The following is a 20,748-nucleotide window of genomic DNA, read 5'->3' as shown; positions in this document are numbered from 1 at the left end:
GATACGCAGTGAAGCCTCGGGCTGGGATTGAAAAATCAACACACGGGGTCAAAATGAACTGGAGGCTCAGGGGTTACTAACCAGAAGGTTGCGAGTTTAAATCCAAACACCGCCAAACTGCCATGGCTGGGTTACTGAGCAATCATTTTCATCCTCAACTGCTCAATTGAATCATCTTGCTTTTTTTGGGGGGAGGGGAGGGGACCCCAAGAGTGCTCTGAGAGCACAATATCACCCCTCCCCCCACGCTGGCAACTATGCTATAACTCTGGTAAAATGCGACTGAATTGAACGAAATTGCAATATGCGTATTACTGACATATAGCAAAGAATCCTGTCAAGTTTCGTGAAATTCCTCCAAGAACTGTGAGAGGAGTTGATTCCAGAAGGTGAGTACCCTTCCCGGGACGGACGGACATCACCACGACATAATCTCCTTTCGGGCCTTTTGGCCAGTGGGGGATAAAAAGCATCAACCAAATGAGCAAATTTAAATCTAAAACATGTACATACTGTATTTACATTTAACTGTAAAAATAATAAATCAATGAACTCCCTAAGTACATTTTGGCTGTTTACGAGAGCCATAGAGGTTATTATTCCTGAACATTCCACTCACAGAACACGCACGCTCTCTCTCATTAGTTTCTCTGCTATTAGTTTATTAACTGTTATCAGTTTCAAGCTGGGCGGCACGGTGGTGTAGTGGTTAGCGCTGTCGCCTCACAGCAAGAGGGTCCGGGTTTGAGCCCCGTGGCCGACGAAGGCCTTTCTGTGCGGAGTTTGCATGTTCTCCCCGTGTCCGCGTGGGTTTCCTCCGGGTGCTCCGGTTTCCCCCACAGTCCAAAGACATGCAGGTTAGGTTAACTGGTGACTCTAAATTGACCGTAGGTGTGAATGTGAGTGTGAATGGTTGTCTGTGTCTCTGTGTCAGCCCTGTGATGACCTGGCGACTTGTCCAGGGTGTACCCCGCCTTTCGCCCGTAGTCAGCTGGGATAGGCTCCAGCTTGCCTGCGACCCTGTAGAACAGGATAAAGCGGCTAGAGATAATGAGATGAGTTTCAAGCTGAATTAATTGAATTCAACTTAATAATAAATAGAATACACAGTGTTGTGAGATTAACACTACTGGACCCCTAGCGTCCAGCATCCTGCTTTGAGAACCGTAGCTTTACAGAATAAATCTATAAAGAGTATAACAAAGTGTGAAGAGTGACTTCACCTAACTCGCTTTTGGCCCGAACGTTTACAGGTACATTAAAGCTATAGCCTCGGTCACAACCGGCCGTACGTGCTCCTACGGCCGGTCTACGTGCAAAAAACGCACGGAGGGCGCGCGTGTGACGTGCTGATTTTCGAGCCGCAGACCGGCCGCAGAGGTTCTTTGTCATGTCAAACAAACTCTACGGGCGCTTACGTTTTTTTCAGGTTGCAAGACAAACTTACGGCCAACGTGCGTCTTTCTCCACGAACAAAAAAAACGCAGCGATTTGGGAAACGCCAAAAATCGCACGGCCAAAAAATCGTACGTCCGGTTGTGACCTAGGCTTAAGCGTTCTGTTTTAAGTAATCTAAGTCTCTCCTTACTACGTTAATCCACAATCCTGTTTCTGACGCGTTTAGCCGACTTCTTTTCCCGAATCCGCATCGCACTTGCTGTTTATTTTCAAGATGAAAGTCGCCATGTCGTGTTGCTAATGTCACCAGAAAATACCTGCAGAGTGCAGCCCAGATAGCAAATATCGATAGCAAGATAGCACTTTTCTATTGTGTGAGATTTACTAGAACCTTCGCTCACTACGGCAGCTCACAGCTGTGTTTGTGTCTCGATTAAATAAAACCAGAACTGACGTTTTTATATAACGGACTGACATGATTTCACGATGATACATCGACACGTTGTCAAAGTCCTTGTAACGTGGGAGAGAGTACATATATCTTCCAGAAGAGGCCTGGAAGTCATATAAGTTGAGTCCAAATCCCATCCGATCCAAAATTCCCCATTGTAACAGAGTTTGTAAGAAAAGCTGTGACTGATAACTCCCCAACTGCAACTTTTCATGAACGCCGATCTGTGTTAACCGCTGTGAATTTTCAGACCTTGATGTGCAAAGCTTTTCTTCTTTTTAAAAAAAAAACAAAACAAACCCTTTTCTGAAAGACTGTGTGTCAACAAGTCTTGCTTCCCCATTAAGGGGGAAGCAAGCACAAGAGGTAAAGACCATCAATCATGTGCATGCCTTGTTTTGTTTGAGGCTGGTGTGGCATTCTCTCCCTCGCTGCTGAGCGCTCCACCAACACATGACATATACACAGCTGCTGGAAGCGAGCAGGCCCCGACACAAACCGACATGCCAAATCCCAAAGAAAACAAGAAAAGCTGTCTCCAGGTGGATGATGACTTTTCAACATCTCATTTGTATCTCACCCAAAAGAACAGCTGGGAAAGCAGGGGCGGGAGGAGGACGCCAAAGAGCGAGGAAGGAACACGTCGATCTCGAAAACCAGGACGCGCAGGCGTACACCAGAGGAGATCTGACATGTTATTGTAAGACCTCTGGTGAGGGGTCAGGCATGTGACCTAACCTGGCCCACTCTCTGGTTGTCTGCTCTGACCTATGACCTTTTCTGCAGAGGACTGGCCAAACACAGACCACCAGCCCACGACAATGAGCCATTGACGCGTCAGGGCTTAACAGCGATTCCTGTGCGCTTGTAAAGAAAGGACAGGAACGTTGGGAGAGCTGAGAAACGATTCTCAGCAGCTCAAAAACTCTACAAATGCTCATATGGAAACGCTTTGGCCTGTAGAGTTTTATTTTGATCGTTCGCTTATTTATGTATTCATTTTCAATTATACTTCTTTATTCTTTTTATTATCCAGTCATTTATTTACAGTAATTTGCGGGTTATTATTTATTCTCTCGTCTGCTTATTTGTCCATTTATTGAACACGAGCTATGCTTCACTTTACTTTCTCACGACATGAAGCCTTGCTATAACCAAGAATAACAGCATCTCCGTCACGGTGTGTGTTGCACCAGTGCTCCTCTTTCTGAAAATTATTTCGACAAATATTTTGTAGAGCGGTCCGTCTTTTTGCTGCGAGAGAACCTCCCCTACCGAGCAACGTGATCCTGTACCAGCATTGTGCCATCACGAGGCAACGAGGCCGGTGGAGGAAGCCTTCATCTGTTCACAAGACCTGACGGACCGCCGTCGGCCATCAAAAGAGCCACCATATGCTTCTCCTCCTATCACTTCCACTCGGACTCTCTTTTAATGGCTGCTTAAAGCTCTACACGGCCTATAATTACATTTATTCCAAATAACTTCCCAAAGTCGTAATCTTCATCGTCTTATCTGGTCCATCTGCAGCGGTTTGGGCTTTCACGGTGCTTCACGGGAACATGTGTACCTCGGTGTAACAAGCCAGATTTCTATCTGTTAATGTTTTTCCGCTTCATTACTGAAGAATGTCCCTTGCAGTCTATTGCTAATGAGAGTAGGTGCCACAAACATAGCCCTTATGTAAACAGCATTTGGCCTCTCTATGACTGCTTTATTGGGTTCACTTAACAACGGCTCTTCCTATTGCCTTCCTCAGCGGAACGGAGTTTCACAGTTTTCTCTCGACTTCCTATTCCTTCTGGGGGATCCTGACACGCTCGACTTTCAGGGCGTATTCACACCTACGTTGTTTGGTCCGGACCAAACGACCCAAATTTCCCTTGGTCCGGACCTTTTGGGTTGGTCTGAATACAAACCACCGAACTCTGGTCCGGACCAAACAAGCAGACCGAGACCGAGCTGCAAGGTCGGACTCGGTCCGGACCAAAGGAACCCTGGCGCGGATCTTTTGGAGGTGTGAAAGCAGACCGGACCTAATCTGACAGTTTTGCTTTTTTGTACCTCGGGAGCTTCCGTCGTTTGTCGAGCATTATGGGAAACAGAGTCTTGACACTCCACCGCAAAGTGCAAACACTGTGGTACAGTCATTCAGTCACCAGTGGTAGGCGAGTACAAAAAATGAGTAGGGGGCAAACGTGGGCCGAGGAAGAAACGCGTACCCTTGTGGATATATTAGCCCAAGAGCATTAGCTCAAAATTGAGTCCAACCCGGAACAAATTAGTAACAAGCTGAATTTTTCAGAATATGTTCGGAATACCCTTAGGAATAACATACTAAAAGTCCCCGGGAATCCACCTTGTGCTGTCTGAGAAATTCAAGATGGCGTCCAAAATGGCCGCCGATTGGAGATTTTTCAATATCTCAGGGATAAAACATAATATAAATGCAATTAAAATGTTAAATTATATGTTCTCTCATACAAGCAATGCAAATTCACCATTGTCACACTGTTAAAATTAAAATTAACCAAGATTACAAGGTCATTAATGTGGAAATTACATGGAATTTGATGGTTGACAGATTAGCTTAGTAGGCTACCTACATACATGAACATAATGTAAGACAACAATTAGACATCAATTTCCTTAATATTTAGTGCATCTTTAAGCTTTGATAAAATATTAAAGGGAAATTAAATTTGAGAACTCTATCTTCTAAAACTACAATGGCAAGCTGTTTCAGTACACTTCTTCAACATTCCGGTGACTTTCATGACAAAAAGGTCTGCCTCAATAAAAGCTCTCAATGAGTAGACTTAAACACTTCTCAGTGCCTCAGTTGTAATGCTTGGACCTTTGTTGTACCATCAATGAAGTAGGGAATTTATTCAAGCTTGTTTAAGGGTGGAAAAAAATTAATCTTCGAGTTTCTAGCGCCAGTCTTTACTACTAGCAATGCCAGTGTGTTCGGACAAAAAATGACTAAACTCAGCATGACCTTTTAAAAATGACTGAACTCAGCATGACCTTTTAACATGCCATTTTTCATTTTACACCACCAATTTACTTTAATTAATATTAACGAAAATAAGTGCTCCAACGCCTAGTAATTGTGTTTGTTGTTTTGTGAACAGAATAAGATGATACGGAGTGAACGAGTAACCAATGGATCCACACATCACACATCACATCACATTATCTCTAGCCGCTTTATCCTTCTACAGGGTCGCAGGCAAGCTGGAGCCTATCCCAGCTGACTACGGGCGAAAGGCGGGGTACACCCTGGACAAGTCGCCAGGTCATCACAGGGCTGACACATAGACACAGACAACCATTCACACTCACATTCACACCTACGGTCAATTTAGAGTCACCAGTTAACCTAACCTGCATGTCTTTGGACTGTGGGGGAAACCGGAGCACCCGGAGGAAACCCACGCGGACACGGGGAGAACATGCAAACTCCGCACAGAAAGGCCCTCGCCGGCCCCGGGGCTCGAACCCAGGACCTTCTTGCTGTGAGGCGACAGCGCTAACCACTACACCACCGTGCCGCCCCAATGGATCCACATTATACACAAATATACTGTTATAATAATGTGTACATTGTTATTATATAATGTTAATACACAATGTAATTAATACACACATGTTGGAATTTACTCTCCTACCCTACAAAACATATATTCTGACCTTTTAATTGCATTAATATTTTGTTTTGGGCCGGAGATATGGGCAGATCTCCATTTGGTGGCCATTTTGGACGCCATCTTGAATTTCTCAGAGAGCACAAGGGGGATTTCCGGGGACTTTTAGGATGTTATTCCTAGAGGTATTCTGAACATATTCTGAAATTTTCAGCTTGTTACTAATTTGTTCCGGGTATAACCCTATTACTCCTGGGCTATATGGGCAGATGTCCACACATCTGAGCTTTTGGAGAGAACACACAAAAATGCCGACGTGTTTGCTGTATTCGGTGAGAAAATGAAGGAGAAGGGGTTCACGCGCTCCCCAGAACAATGTCGGCTAAAAGTGAAGAAACTCCGTCAGACCTACATTAAAATCAGGGATGTTCTTTCAAAAAGTGGCGGTACTAGCGACGCAAAAAAGAAATTCGTCTATTACGATGACCTGGATTACTATTCTGGGGTCAAAATATAATTGAGGCGTGGCTTTGTTGACAGATTTTGGTCCGCTTACTAAAATGTACAGTGTGAAAGCGAACCGCACCAAAATGAAAAAATAAAAAAAACATTTGGTTCGGACCACAGCAAGCGAACTATCGAACTCTCCTGGTCTGAATACACCCTCACTCGCTCGTTTACATTATACAGCAGTGATTTCCTTCATGCTTAGTGTTGCGAGACACATTACCACTCCTAGTGCACTCTTATCAAAAATAAAAATTGTTTTGAAATCTGTAGTTAAGGCAGTATTATTTCAAGGCTACATTTTCTTTCCTTTCTTCATTATTACCAGTGAATTTCTAATGACAAATCTCTCCTTTCACCATAACTAGAGTAAGGTTCTGTAGTGTGTTACGTTAACAGACTGAGACACGTCGCTGCTACGTCGGACGAGAAGTGAAAAATGTAAAGCGCAAACCTTAATAGTCAGCTTTCGAGATCACGTTGTTTTGACAAACCTAAAACCTTAAAGTAAAGCTCTGGAGATAAATGAGGGCTGCCAAGTGTGACACCGTGTTTCTTAAACACGCTTAAATGAACTTCCCCCTGGCTTTTCACTGGCGATAAACAGTCGAGCGGAGAGAAAGAGGGGAGAGGAAGAGGGAGGGAAAGCGAGAGGTTGGAAACAGGGGGCGAACAAATGTCTAGCTCTCACCTTTTTGACTCGATTTATTCATTCGTTTCCAGTTTTTGTGATTTCTTTTTTGTCCGTCGCATTTGAGCGCGTTTTACATGGCTGAACCTTTATTTATTTGACTGAGTGCTTTGCTAAGCCTGTGATTTGCATCTCCTTAAATGATCTGCTTCGAGGGTGGTCGAGATCACTGTAAACAAAACAACTGGTGCCTTCGAACGTGCTCGAAATGTCTCTTTCCGTTTCTCACCTCTGCCCTCGGCTCTTTTTGTTTGGAGAAGATTAATCACGACACGTTTCGTCTCGTATTCTGAATAGAAACCGGGCCTTAAATGATTCGAGAGGTCACAACACAAGCAAGCTTAGCTTGATTAAAATCCCAAAGAAACAAACATTTCTAAACTTCTCTTGCCTTCAAAACTTTGCCTCAAAAATGATGCTCGGTTTATTGCTGTGTGAACAAATTGCTTAAATTCCATGTGGGACTTTTAAACATGCTTCTGGCATGTTTGCAAAAACATGACTCAGTTGGGATTTGGATACACACTGCACACACAAACTCACGCTAGCAGGAATAGTGAGTGGATGGAGCCAGTGTGTAATTTGTCTTGCCTGAAGATGCTCCAGCCCGGAAGCATTGCGTAAGCTGAACTTTTCCGTGAGCCTGTACGGGAGCCGAGAGCAAACCGCACTTCCGCAAGCAAACGGAAAATGTTAGTCATCTGACGAAATGATCTGCATCAGTGTTCGTGTAGCAGCTACAAAAAAAAAAGAAGAATGAATGATTTAATCAAAATCTTGGCAACAGTGCTTGACAGTACAAGTGTTTGTTTTCACTAAGCAACCAAGCCAACTAGGTGATGATTTTTTTCACTTGCCTGGTAGGCGAGCGACATATAAGTAAATTTGTCCACTATTGTATTTTAGTACTGTACGTTCTAAAGAGAATTAATGAGAAGAGATTTCACGAGTCCATTGGCTAGGTTAAAAAAGTGGTACAGTAGTTAATGTTACATAATAGCATTGCGTTATGCTGGGATTTGAACTCACAACCTTCACATCTTAACCACTGTTCTCTCGCTGCTCCGAAGCCCACTGCCACTGACCTTAGCGCTAATTAATCTAGTAATTGAGCAAAACTCATTTTACAGTCAACCAGATTATGCCTTGGGCGAGATGTGTAGTGCAACAAGCGGCGGGATTCAAAACGATGAGCTCACACTATAATTACAACAAAGATAAAAAGCAAGATTCAATATAACTCAAGAACATGCCAAACGAACACGCTTTTATAATAAGCCGTACAGTTTTTTTTTTTTTTTTTTTTAACTCTTTCTTATCCATGAACCATCAATTAAGGCCCACTTTACACGGAGACGGTCTGAAACAAAAACGCAAAAGTTCGTTTTCGTTCTCACTTTTTTCCGCGTCTACACGACCGTTTTCAAGGAGGAAATCGGTGTCTATACGGTGACGCACAAATGTGTGGAATTCAATTGGATGTGCATGCCAGGCGGTGCTGTGAAAGACCTCCGCTATGTCTGCACGCATGCGCAACGTCTTCCGTCTTGTCTGATCTGCACCGCAAAAACTTTGACTACTCTGGCTATGGTAAGTAAGAAAGTAAGTAAAAGAGTAAGAGCATACTATACCCGCCTCTGTTCATTAACGGTATATGTGCAGATTCGGTATAGATGTTCGAAGGACTCCTGGACGTTTATTAAAGCTGCCAGAGCAGCTTGAAGGTCCGTTGGATCGATGTAATCAGACATGCTCTTACTTTTTTACTTACTTTCTTACTTCCCGGGCTGGCATGTACAGTATATGACATATGTATGACGTAAACGCGTACCCGACGTGAGCAGATCCGAGCAGAGTTTCACGTATTGGGTAGTTTAGACGGATATGCAACGGGGGCTGTTTTTAACTTATCCACTCTGGAAGGCGTTTTCAATTTTTTCCATTTTTCAGCCTCGGAAACGCCGTCCCCGTGTAGACGAAAGGCACTTCCGATAAAATATTTAGTCGTTTTTACCCGACAGCGTCCTCGTGTAAACGGGCCCTAAAAAAAAACTAAATCGGTTTCTCCCGAGTGCCCGAGCTAGTCAACTGTCCGTCTCTACAGTATGAGAACTGTTCTACTGCATATAGGCTTAACGTACACTCACTGGCCACTTTATTAAAAACGCCCAACCCATCCACCTGCCGTGTTATGCAGTTCTCTAATCAGCCGATCCCTTGACGGCAGCACAACGCATTAAATCATGCAGGTATAAATCAAGAGCTTCAGTTAATGTTCACTTCAAACATCAGAATGGGAAAAATTGTGATCTCTATTTTTGACTTTCGCTGTGGCATGGGTGTTGGTTTGAGCCAGATGGGACTGGTTTGAGTATTTCAACAAGAAACTGCTGATCTTCTGGGGTTTTCGCACACAGCAGTCTGTCGAGTTGACACAGACAGAATGGTGCAAAAAACAAAAAACACCGAATGAGTGAGTGACAGTTCTGTGGGTGGAAACGAAAGCCTTGCTGATAAGAGCGGTCAGAGGAAAACGGCCAGATTGGTTCGAGCTGCCAGGAAGGATATAATCACTCATAGCAACTCTTTACAACCATGGTGAGCAGAAAACCACACTGGGTTCCAGTCCTGCCAGCCAAGAACAGGAATCTTAGAATCAAGAACAAGTTCCTATAAAGTGGCCGGTGAGTGTAACTTCTTCACTGGACCAGATCAATAAATAGCTTGCGAATAGAAATGGAAATACCTCCTCGTGAAATCCACTGTTTGACAACGTGAGAATTTGTGAAAGTTATGAAGCTGAAGTATCAAATCACACGAGATTACAAGAACATCCAGTTTCTAACATCTGATCCCCAGGGCATCATGGCCACCATTTGGCTGGCGCTTGAACTGATAAACAGACAGACTTTTGTCTGTTTAGTGCTTTTCCCTTCTCCATATCAAGTGCAACATATCAAACGTGCCTACAGGTACGTGCTCCGATACGATCAAGGCAACAAGCCACTGCTGATTTACAACCCTATCTGTCCAAACCTTGTGGCAAACAAACAACTGCTTAATCTAATCACATCGCTTGTGACATTTTTGTTTACTTTAGGAGATGCAACTCTGTGAAGACTGTGGTCCTGTGACTGTGAATGCCATATTGTTCTGGGACACAGATGCGATCTGCTCAGATTCTCTCCCTTTCTGCCCTTTCCCTCTGGCCTCCCCCTCCTTCCTCACTCCTCCGTCGTTCCTCTTCCAGTCTCGGCGACAGGCTGTTGAGTCTCAGACGTATGCTAAGGACAAAAAAAAAGAAAAAAAGGGGGGAGAGAGAGAGAAAGAGACTCGGCTGCTCACGCTTCACCTGCATCCCTGATGGAGTGGAGTCACTGAGCTGTGCTATCTCCCCATCAGCAGCCTGGGCCTGCATTCAGCTACCACTGAATGGAAATGATGGCTCGTTCCAGGCAGGACAAAAAAAAAAAAAAAAAAGGGAAGGCCAGAGACCGGCTAATGTGAGAGGATCGCATTCTGTGAGACAAAGCCAGTGGCGGCTTTTGAAGGCCTCACAGCTCCAAACCTGGTCTTGAACTCCAGAGGCAGGTTCAAGGAAACCTGCATGGCTGAATTTCAATGTAGTGAACTCACAGAGGTAGAAGAGGGACAGGAAATATATTGTCGTTCTGGTCTGCTTGACTCTAAAGCACAATTATTCGCTTTTCAGGAAAGCCAGTTTAGACTATTAGTAACAGGAAGTAAACATAAAAGCAAAATTCTTTAAGGATTTAAGAAATGGTAAGAACCGGGTTTTGTTGTATTACGAATGAAGAAGGCTTCATTTTACTGAAGCCACCTTCTCACGTTGAAGAAGTATTTAGTATTTTAGTCTGGTCAGTGTCAGAATATTTCTCCTTTCCAGAATTTTCAGTTCGTCTGTACTCAACAGTACTTCAAATGCTCAACAGGTTCACACTGTGTTATCTCAGAAACCCAACTGGAATACACTACAACGTGTACCGAAATGGCGTTAAACGTTCCAGCGTGTGACTATTTACAACGTAACACTTGAACATACGCTTGGTTTCGTATTTATGAATTTAAGAAAGCCCAAATCTGATCACGTGAAATGTTTTATAATCGGTCGTCTCTGGGTTTTTGTGAAGTCCTGTTTCTAGATATCCTTATCCACCCATTATAATGATTGAGGCAAGATGACGGAGACTTTCTACTGACCTCGGGCACAATTTGTCATGTAAATAATATCAAAAAGAGCAAGAACAATCCACAGAAGCTCCATGACGTCTGTCGGAAAGGCCTCGGGTTTCTTGAATCTGCGTGAAAAAGCATGAACGTACTTTCAGTGAGGGAAGAAAATCCTTTTGTTAATGTACAGAGCAGATGTACAGATCAAGATGCCATGGTTTTTAAACATCTGTAACAATATTATAGTGGTGTTATAACAGAAGAATTACAGAACTGGAGAAAAGATACACCTACAAGAAAAACTAGAGTTTCTAATGGAAAAAAATATATATTTTTTTTATATACACACACACATGTCTGTCAGGGGGAGAAATAAAAAAATAAAAAAACCTTACCAAGTGTTGAGAAAACTCACTCAGTGCTGATAAAATCTCAGGTTCACATCTTTCCAGGCAAATAAAGTTTGGTCTATTGAGTATTTATTGCCAGAAGTATCCAAAATCCAAGTTTAAAAAAAAAAAAAAATTAATCCAAAGTTGTTGAGAGAGTTCTTTTCTGCGCATGCGCACCAACTGAACAAACACTTAGCACTATTTTAATGAACCACACTCTGATACTTTCGGCTGTCAGTCTCGCGCGCGCGGTGCCACCTCAGGCTACAAGCGCTCTGGCGAAATTCCTCCAACTTCCCCTCCGTCTGCTCCTCACAAACCTTACAACTGAGGTAACCACACTCCCCCTAACTAACCAGCTAACCAGCCACTAACTAACTAGCGCCCAGTGAGAGTAAACACTGAACTCCTCTCCCTCACTCCACTTACCGTTAACTGCTTATTCAGCCCTGCAGCAGCACGAGCTCTCCCGTCACACAGCATTGTAAAGTCCGCGCGACGCTCCGCCCCGCGGCCAACTTTGAACCAATCAGAGCGCTGCGATTTATAAACACGTTATTTATAGTAGATAGTAGAGTATGGCCGCATCCCAAATCACTTCCTACTGGAAATATGACGCACTACAAAGTCAAGAAGCCATTATTCCACTTAGAAAAGCTTATTTATAAGCCAAGTCATCACAGGGCTGACACACAGACACACGACCATTCACACCTACGGTCAATTTAGAGTCACCAGTTAACCTAACCTGCATGTCTTTGGACTGTAGGGGAAACCGGAGCACCCGGAGGAAACCCAAGGCAAGGCAAGGCAAGTTTATTTATATAGCACATTTCATACACAATGGCAGTTCAATGTGCTTTACAGAAGTCTCATCTCATCTCATTATCTCTAGCCGCTTTATCCTTCTACAGGGTCGCAGGCAAGCTGGAGCCTATCCCAGCTGACTACGGGCGAAAGGCGGGGTACACCCTGGACAAGTCGCCAGGTCATCACAGGGCTGACACATAGACACAGACAACCATTCACACTCACATTCACACCTACGGTCAATTTAGAGTCACCAGTTAACCTAACCTGCATGTCTTTGGACTGTGGGGGAAACCGGAGCACCCGGAGGAAACCCACGCGGACACGGGGAGAACATGCAAACTCCACACAGAAAGGCCCTCGCCGGCCCCGGGGCTCGAACCCAGGACCTTCTTGCTGTGAGGCGACAGCGCTAACCACTACACCACCGTGCCGCCCTGCTTTACAGAAGTAAAAAAAAAAAAAAAACAGTAAACAATAGAGAAATAAAATTACATAAAATAATTGTATCTTTATTCTAAAATAATTAATTAAAAGAATTAAAAGAAAATAATAAGAATTAAACAATAGTAGAAATAAAATATTACAATGCCAAAAAGAAAAAGGAGAAAAAAGAAAGAAAAAGAAACTAGCAGAATAAAATAGAATAAAGTTAAAGTAAATTTAAAACATGCAGAGAAAGTAAAGATTATAAAAAATGTAAAATATTAATTATTTAACAGAAAGCATCTGAGAACAGCTTGGTCTTTAACCTAGATTTGAAGCTGCCAACAGCAGGAGCATTTTTAATGTCCTCTGGCAGTTGGTTCCATAGCTGTACTGCATAGTAGCTAAAAGCTGCTTCACCACACTTTGTTTTAACAACTGGTTTTAATAGTAAATTTTTCTGTTGCGATCTGGTAGATCTGATTGGGTTAGGCCGCTGCAACATATCAGAGAGGTAATTGGGCCCTGTACCATTTAGAGATTTGTACACCAGCAGCAATACTTTAAAGTCAATTCTGTAGCTTACTGGAAGCCAGTGAAGGGACCTTAGAATTGGAGTAATGTGCTCTGTTCTTTTTGTTCGTGTGAGAACCCTAGCTGCTGCATTTTGAACCAGCTGAAGTCGTTTGATGGTCTTTTTTGGCAGGCCTGTGAAAAGGCCATTGCAGTAATCAACCCTACTAGAGATGAAGGCATGTATTAGTTTTTCCAGATCATGTTTTGACATAAGTCCTCTTAGTTTGGAAACCCACACGGACACAACATGCAAACTCTGCACAGAAAGGCCTTCGCCGGCCACGGGGCTCGAACCCGGACCTTCTTGCTGTGAGGCGACAGCGCTAACCACTACACCACCGTGCCGCCCTGTCCGTAGAAAATCTCATCTCATCTCATCTCATTATCTCTAGCCACTTTATCCTGTTCTACAGGGTCGCAGGCAAGCTGGAGCCTATCCCAGCTGACTACGGGCGAAAGGCGGGGTACACCCTGGACAAGTCGCCAGGTCATCACAGTGCTGACACATAGACACACAACCATTCACACACCTTCACATTCACACCTACGGTCAATTTAGAGTCACCAGTTAAGACAGTCACCTGCATGTCTTTGGACTGTAGGGGAAACCCACGCGGACACGGCGAGAACATGCAAACTCCGCACAGAAAGGCCCTCGTTGGCCACAGGGCTCGAACCCGGACCTTCTTGCTGTGAGGCAACAGTGCTAACCACTGTGCCGCCCTGTCCCTAGAAAATTATATGTATAAATGCACATAAAAATTTCCTTATTACGCAGAATGTCCTGCACATTGATCTGATGTAAAATTTAAGATATATAATTGTAAGGATTAATAAAAACTACCTAAAACACTGAAAAATAGCATGTGGTACCTGTCCCCACACTCTAACTTTATACGTAACTATGATTAAAATCCTTCAGAAATAGTATTTCTTTTGCACTGTTGTGTGACTCCATGGTTTAAATATATTTTTTTCTTAAGAAATCCACAATCTCATCTCATCTCATTATCTCTAGCCGATTTATCCTTCTACAGGGTCGCAGGCAAGCTGGAGCCTATCCCAGCTGACTACGGGCGAAAGGCAGGGTACACCCTGGACAAGTCGCCAGGTCATCACAGGGCTGACACAGACAACCGTTCACACTCACATTCACACCTACGGTCAATTTAGAGTCACCAGTTAACCTAACCTGCATGTCTTTGGACTGTGGGGGAAACCGGAGCACCCGGAGGAAACCCACGCGGACACGGGGAGAACATGCAAACTCCGCACAGAAAGGCCCTCGTTGGCCATGGGGCTCGAACCCAGACCTTCTTGCTGTGAGGCGACAGTGCTAACCACTGTGCCGCCCTGTTCCTAGAAAATTATATGTATAAATGCACATAAAAATTTCCTTATTACACAGAATGTCCTGCACATTGATCTGATGTAAAATTTAAGATATATAATTGTAAGGATTAATAAAAACTACGTAAAACACTGAAAAATAGCATGTGGTACCTGTCCCCACACTATCTTTATACTTAACTATGATTAAAATCCTTCAGAAATAGTATTTCTTTTGCACTGTTGTGTGACTCCATGGTTTAAATATTTTTTTTTCTTTAGAAATCCACAATATACAAGTTAAAATATACATTTTAGTCGTGTCCCTGGGTTTTCACTCAGTCCTGTTACCCAAACATATTACCCCATCTGACAAATTTGGAACATTCCATAAATCACATGCTCAACAGGAAGTTACATCAGTTGTGTCTTCTGAAGGCCATGGGAAGACCAAAAGTTAGTTCTCTCATTTACTTTTCTGTATATTTGATGATTTTTTAACTTTGACTGATAAGGTCAATGTCAACATACGGTCCTGTTACTTAAATTATTTCTTAGATGATATTTGTTTATTTCAAAAATACAGATTTTTGGTAAATCACTAGAATGTGCTAAGTGTGGTCATGCTATTAGCGAGGACGCCATGTGGCTTAATTCCATGTATTAGCTAATCTTAGGCTAAAAACTCAGTCCTGTTTTGGTAACAGGACTGAGAAAACTGCAGCCATCTTTGACTTCCAAACCTTGTAAAAAAATAAATAAATAACGTAACCTGAGGTTGACCAATACACATTTTGAATAGTTAAATATGTGTGTTATTATAATCAGTGTTGAAAAGATATAACAAATTAAGTTTAATTTGGGAGTGGTACAACAAGCAAATGGCACCCATTCGGTGGAATGTCCCATCTAGTACTTTGTATGGCCTCCATGATTTTTTATGACAGCACCAAGTCTTCTAGGCATGGAATGCAGAGGCGATTCTAGAGTCTGTTGCGGCCCCAAGCAAAAATTTCCAGGGGGCCCTTCTGAGCAGTGTATGTTATAAATAATCTGACACCAACGAAAAATGTATGAAACCAAAGTTTTTTAAATTCCAAATGTGAAAATACAGTGGTAAAGAACAATAAAAACAATAAAAAACAAAATAAATAAGCCCTCGGGCCCCGACTCTCGGGGGGGCCCCTGGGCCAGGGGGCCCCAAGCAGTTGCCTGCCTTGCCTGTTCACAAGCTGCGCGTCTGAGAGAATGGACAAGTTGGCGACATTTTTGCAAAAATTCGGACACACCTTCTAATGCAATGGTTTTCATTCTTTTCATTAAGTAAGTCGCTTCATGTCTTAAAGTAATGATGGATGTTGTTTCTCTTTACTTAACTGAGCAGATCTTGACATATGTATTACTACAGTTGTGGAATAGGGCTATTTACTGTTATTATTTACTGTTTGATCTCAATCTCATTAAGAAGGCAAGAAATTGCACTACTTTTGACAAGGCACATCTGTTAATTGAAAAGCGTTTCCGGTGATCATGAAGCTGGTTAAGATGATGTGCAAAGAGTCATCAAGGTAAACAGTGACTGCTTTGAAGAATCTAAAATATTTTGTTCTGGAAACACTTTTTTTAAATTACACACACAATGCAGTATTTGTTTGATAACTTTGCTGAAGTAATGCAAATTTATACAAACAGTTGTGTATATTCTTATGTACAGTGCTCAGCGTGAATGAGTCCACCCGCTTTGAAAAGTAACATTTTAAACAATATCTCAATGAACACAATTTCTAAAATGTTGAAAAGACAAAGTTTAATACAACATCTGTTTAACTTATAACATGAAAGTAAGGTTAATAATGTAAACTTAGATTACACATTTTTCAGTTTTACTCAAATTAGGGTGGTGCAAAAATGAGTACACCCCACAACAAAAACTACTACATCTAGTACAACCCCGATTTCAAAAAAGTTGGGACAAAGTACAAATTGTAAATAAAAACGGAATGCAATGATGTGGAAGTTTCAAAATTCCATATTTTATTCAGAATAGAACATAGATGACATATCAAATGTTTAAACTGAGAAAATGTATCATTTAAAGAGAAAAATTAGGAGATTTTAAATTTCATGACAACACCACATCTCAAAAAAGTTGGGACAAGGCCATGTTTACCACTGTGAGACATCCCCTTTTCTCTTTACAACAGTCTGTAAACGTCTGGGGACTGAGGAGACAAGTTGCTCAAGTTTAGGGATAGGAATGTTAACCCATTCTTGTCTAATGTAGGATTCTAGTTGCTCAACTGTCTTAGGTCTTTTTTGTCGTATCTTCCGTTTTATGATGCGCCAAATGTTTTCTATGGGTGAAAGATCTGGACTGCAGGCTGGCCAGTTCAGTACCCGGACCCTTCTTCTATGCAGCCATGATGCTGTAATTGATGCAGTATGTGGTTTGGCATTGTCATGTTGGAAAATGCAAGGTCTTCCCTGAAAGAGATGTCATCTGGATGGGAGCATATGTTGCTCTAGAACCTGGATATACCTTTCAGCATTGATGGTGTCTTTCCAGATGTGTAAGCTGCCCATACCATCAGAGATGCAGGCTTCTGAACTGAGCGCTGATAACAACTTGGGTCGTCCTTCTCTTTAATCCGAATGACACGGCATCCCTGATTTCCATAAAGAACTTCAAATTTTGATTTGTCTGACCACAGAACAGTTTTCCACTTTGCCACAGTCCATTTTAAATGAGCCTTGGCCCAGAGAAGACGTCTGCGCTTCTGGATCATGTTTAGATACGGCTTCTTCTTTGAACTATAGAGTTTTAGCTGGCAACAGCGGCTGGCACGGTGAATTGTGTTCACAGATAATGTTCTCTGGAAATATTCCTGAGCCCATTTTGTGATTTCCAATACAGAAGCATGCCTGTATGTGATGCAGTGCCGTCTAAGGGCCCGAAGATCACGGGCACCCAGTATGGTTTTCCGGCCTTGACCCTTACACACAGAGAGTCTTCCAGATTCTCTGAATCTTTTGATGATATTATGCACTGTAGATGATGATATGTTCAAACTTTGCAATTTTACACTGTCGAACTCCTTTCTGATATTGCTCCACTATTTGTCGGCGCAGAATTAGGGGGATTGGTGTTCCTCTTCCCATCTTTACTTCTGAGAGCCACTGCCACTCCAAGATGCCCTTTTTATACCCAGTCATGTTAATGACCTATTGCCAATTAACCTAATGAGTTGCAATTTGGTCCTCCAGCTGTTCCTTTTTTGTACCTTTAACTTTTCCAGCCTCTTATTGCCCCTGTCCCAACTTTTTTGAGATGTGTTGCTGTCATGAAATTTCAAAATGTCTCACTTTCGACATTTGATATGTTGTCTATATTCTGTTGTGAATACAATATCAGTTTTTGAGATTTGTAAATTATTGCATTCTGTTTTTATTTACAATTTGTACTTTGTCCCAACTTTTTTGGAATCAAGGTTGTACTTTGTATGGCCTCCATGATTTTTAATGAAAGCACCAAGTCTTCTAGGCATGGAATGAACAAGTTGGCGACATTTTGCAACATCAATCTTTTTCCATTCTTCAACAACGACCTCTTTTAGTGACTGGATGCTGAATGGAGAGTGATGCTCAACTTGTCTCTTCAGAATTCCCCAAAGAAACTAATTTCTTTACACCACAAAGGTGAAGGCTACAGAATAATCAGAAAAGCTTTACTTATCAGTCAGAATACTGTAGCAAAAGTGGTACAAAAATTTAAGAAAGATGGAACTGCAACCATCTCACAGAGACATCCAGGTCGTCCACGGAAGTTAACACCTCGACAGGAGCATCTTCTGATGAGAAGGGTTGAAGAAAATCAGCATGCAAGTTCACTGCAGTTATCTAAAGAAGTAGAAAGCCAAACTGGGGTGACTATTTCCCGTGACACAATATGGCGTACGCTGCAGAGGAATGGCATGCATGGATGCCGTCCACGAAAGAAGCCTCTCCTAAAGCCCAGCCACAAAAAAGCCTGGCTAGAGTTTGCCAGGGCCCATGCTGACAAAGATGAAGACTACTGGGACTCTATACGCTGGAGTGATGAGACCAAGATAAATGTTTTTGGAACTGATGGCTTCAAAATTGTATGGCGTCACAAAGGTGAAGAATACAAAGAAAAATGCATGGTGTCTACAGCAGGGGTGTCAAAGCTGATCCATAAAGGGCCGTGTGGCTGCAGGTTTTCATTCCAGCCATGCAGCAGCACCCTGATTTGGCTTATTCAATCAACTGACACACCCACCCTTTAATCAAGGGTGGGTGTGGCTGCAAGTATTTGACTGTGTGAAGACAGTTCAGTTGATTGAATGAGCCAAGTCAGGTGTGCTGCTGCATGGCTGGAATGAAAACCTGCAGCCACAAGGCCCTTTATGGATCAGGTTTGACACCCCTGGTCTACAGTGAAACATGGTGGTGGCAGTGTCCTTATGTGGGGCTGCATGAGTGCTGCTGGTGTCGGGGAGCTGCATTTCATTGATGGTATCATGAATTCACAGACGTATTGCTCTATACTGAAAGAGAAGATGCTACCATCACTCCGTGCCCTTGGTCGTTGTGCACTTTTCCAACATGATTAAACACGCATCTAAGGCCACTGTTGGATTTCTGAAGAACAGGGTGAAAGTGATTCCGTGGCCAAGTACGTCTTCTGATCTGAACCCAATCGAACACCTATGGGGAATTCTGAAGAGACAAGTTGAGCATCACTCTCCATCCAGCATCCAGTCACTAAAAGAGGTCATTGTTGAAGAATGGAAAAAGATTTATGTTGCAAAATGTCAACTTGTTCATTCCATGCCTTGGTGCTGTCATTAAAAATCATGGAGGCCATACAAAGTACTAGATGTAGTAGTTTTTGTTGTGAGGTATACTCATTTTTGCACCACCCTAATTTGAGTAAAACTGAAAAATGTCTAATCTAAGTTTATATTATTAACCTTACTTTCACGTTATAAGTTAAACAGATGTTATATTAAACTTTGTCTTTTCAACATTTTAGAAATTGTGTTCATTGAGATATTGTTTAAAATGTTACTTTTCAAAGCGGGTGGACTCATTCACGCTGAGCACTGTACATAAGAATATACACAACTGTTTGTATAATTTTGCATTACTTCAGCAAAGTTATCAAGCAAATACTGCATTGTGTGTGTAATTTAAAAAAAGTGTTTCCAGAACAAAATATTTTAGATTCTTCAAAGCAGTCACTGTTTACCTTGATGACTCTTTGCACATCATCTTAACCAGCTTCATGATCACCTGAAACGCTTTTCAATTAACAGATGTGCCTTGTCAAAAGTAGTGCAATTTCTTGCCTTCTTAATGAGATTGAGATCAAACAGTAAATAATAACAGTAAATAGCCCTATTCCACAACTGTAGTAATACATGTCAAGATCCGCTCAGTTAAGTAAAGAGAAACATCCATCATTACTTTAAGACATGAAGCGACTTAATTAATGAAAAGAAAGAAAACCACTGAATTAGAAGGTGTGTCCAAATTCCTGATTATATGAAAACATATCAGCTTATAATAAGTCAACCTGGACCTATTAAAGTTCTGGAATAAGAAGTTTTATGGCTCCAATGAATACCATACATTTGAATAATGATCCTAATTGAATAGGATTGTTAAAATGACACAAGTAAAGAAAACCGTGGGTACCAAAAGTTTCAGTTTTGTTTCTGAGGATTTCAAGACACTTGAACAGTTAATGCTCATTGAACCACAATCACTTCAAGTTGGATTTCTCATCTCATTATCTCTAGCCGCTTTATCCTGTTCTACAGGGTCGCAGGCAAGCTGGAGCCTATCCCAGCTGACTCTGGGCGAAAGGCGGGGAACACCCTGGACAAGTCGCCAGGTCATCACAGGGCTGACACATAGACACAGACAACCATTCACACTCACATTCACACCTACGGCCAATTTAGAGTCATCAGTTAACCTAACCTGCATGTCTTTCAACTGTGGGGGAAACCGGAGCACCCGGAGGAAACCCACGCGGACACGGGGAGAACATGCAAACTCCGCACAGAAAGGCCCTCGCTGGCCACGGGGCTCGAACCCAGACCTTCTTGCTGTGAGGCGACAGCACTAACCACTACACCACTGTGCCGCCCCAAGTTAGATTTAAAAAAAAAAAAAAAAACCTGATATCTCAGTGTCAAGTACCACATATAATTTCTATTTATGCAAGTACATGACAAAAGAAAATTAAAACCCCATTAGTGGAAATATTAATTCTTTTCCAATTCCAACAGTTCTTGACAG

The 20,748-nt window shown here is 42.3% G+C and overlaps 1 protein-coding gene across 1 annotated transcript in view; it reads right to left on the bottom strand.

The window, feature by feature from the left end:
* Positions 1 to 11,724, bottom strand: part of fgfrl1a (fibroblast growth factor receptor like 1a) — an 85,857-nt gene extending 74,133 nt beyond the window's left edge. The window contains exons 1-2 of the mRNA XM_060927395.1: positions 11,284 to 11,724; positions 10,919 to 11,016 (exon numbers count right to left, since the gene is read on the bottom strand). Coding sequence (XP_060783378.1) covers positions 10,919 to 10,982 — 64 coding nt within the window. The 5' untranslated portion in view covers positions 10,983 to 11,016; positions 11,284 to 11,724. The remainder of the gene's footprint in view (positions 1 to 10,918; positions 11,017 to 11,283) is intronic.
* Positions 11,725 to 20,748: the final 9,024 nt, after the last annotated feature.

Source organism: Neoarius graeffei, chromosome 8 (assembly GCF_027579695.1).
Source record: "Neoarius graeffei isolate fNeoGra1 chromosome 8, fNeoGra1.pri, whole genome shotgun sequence".
Lineage (NCBI taxonomy): Eukaryota > Metazoa > Chordata > Actinopteri > Siluriformes > Ariidae > Neoarius > Neoarius graeffei.
The sequence above is the reverse complement of the archived record's forward strand: the minus strand, read 5'-3'. Positions and strand labels throughout refer to the sequence as shown.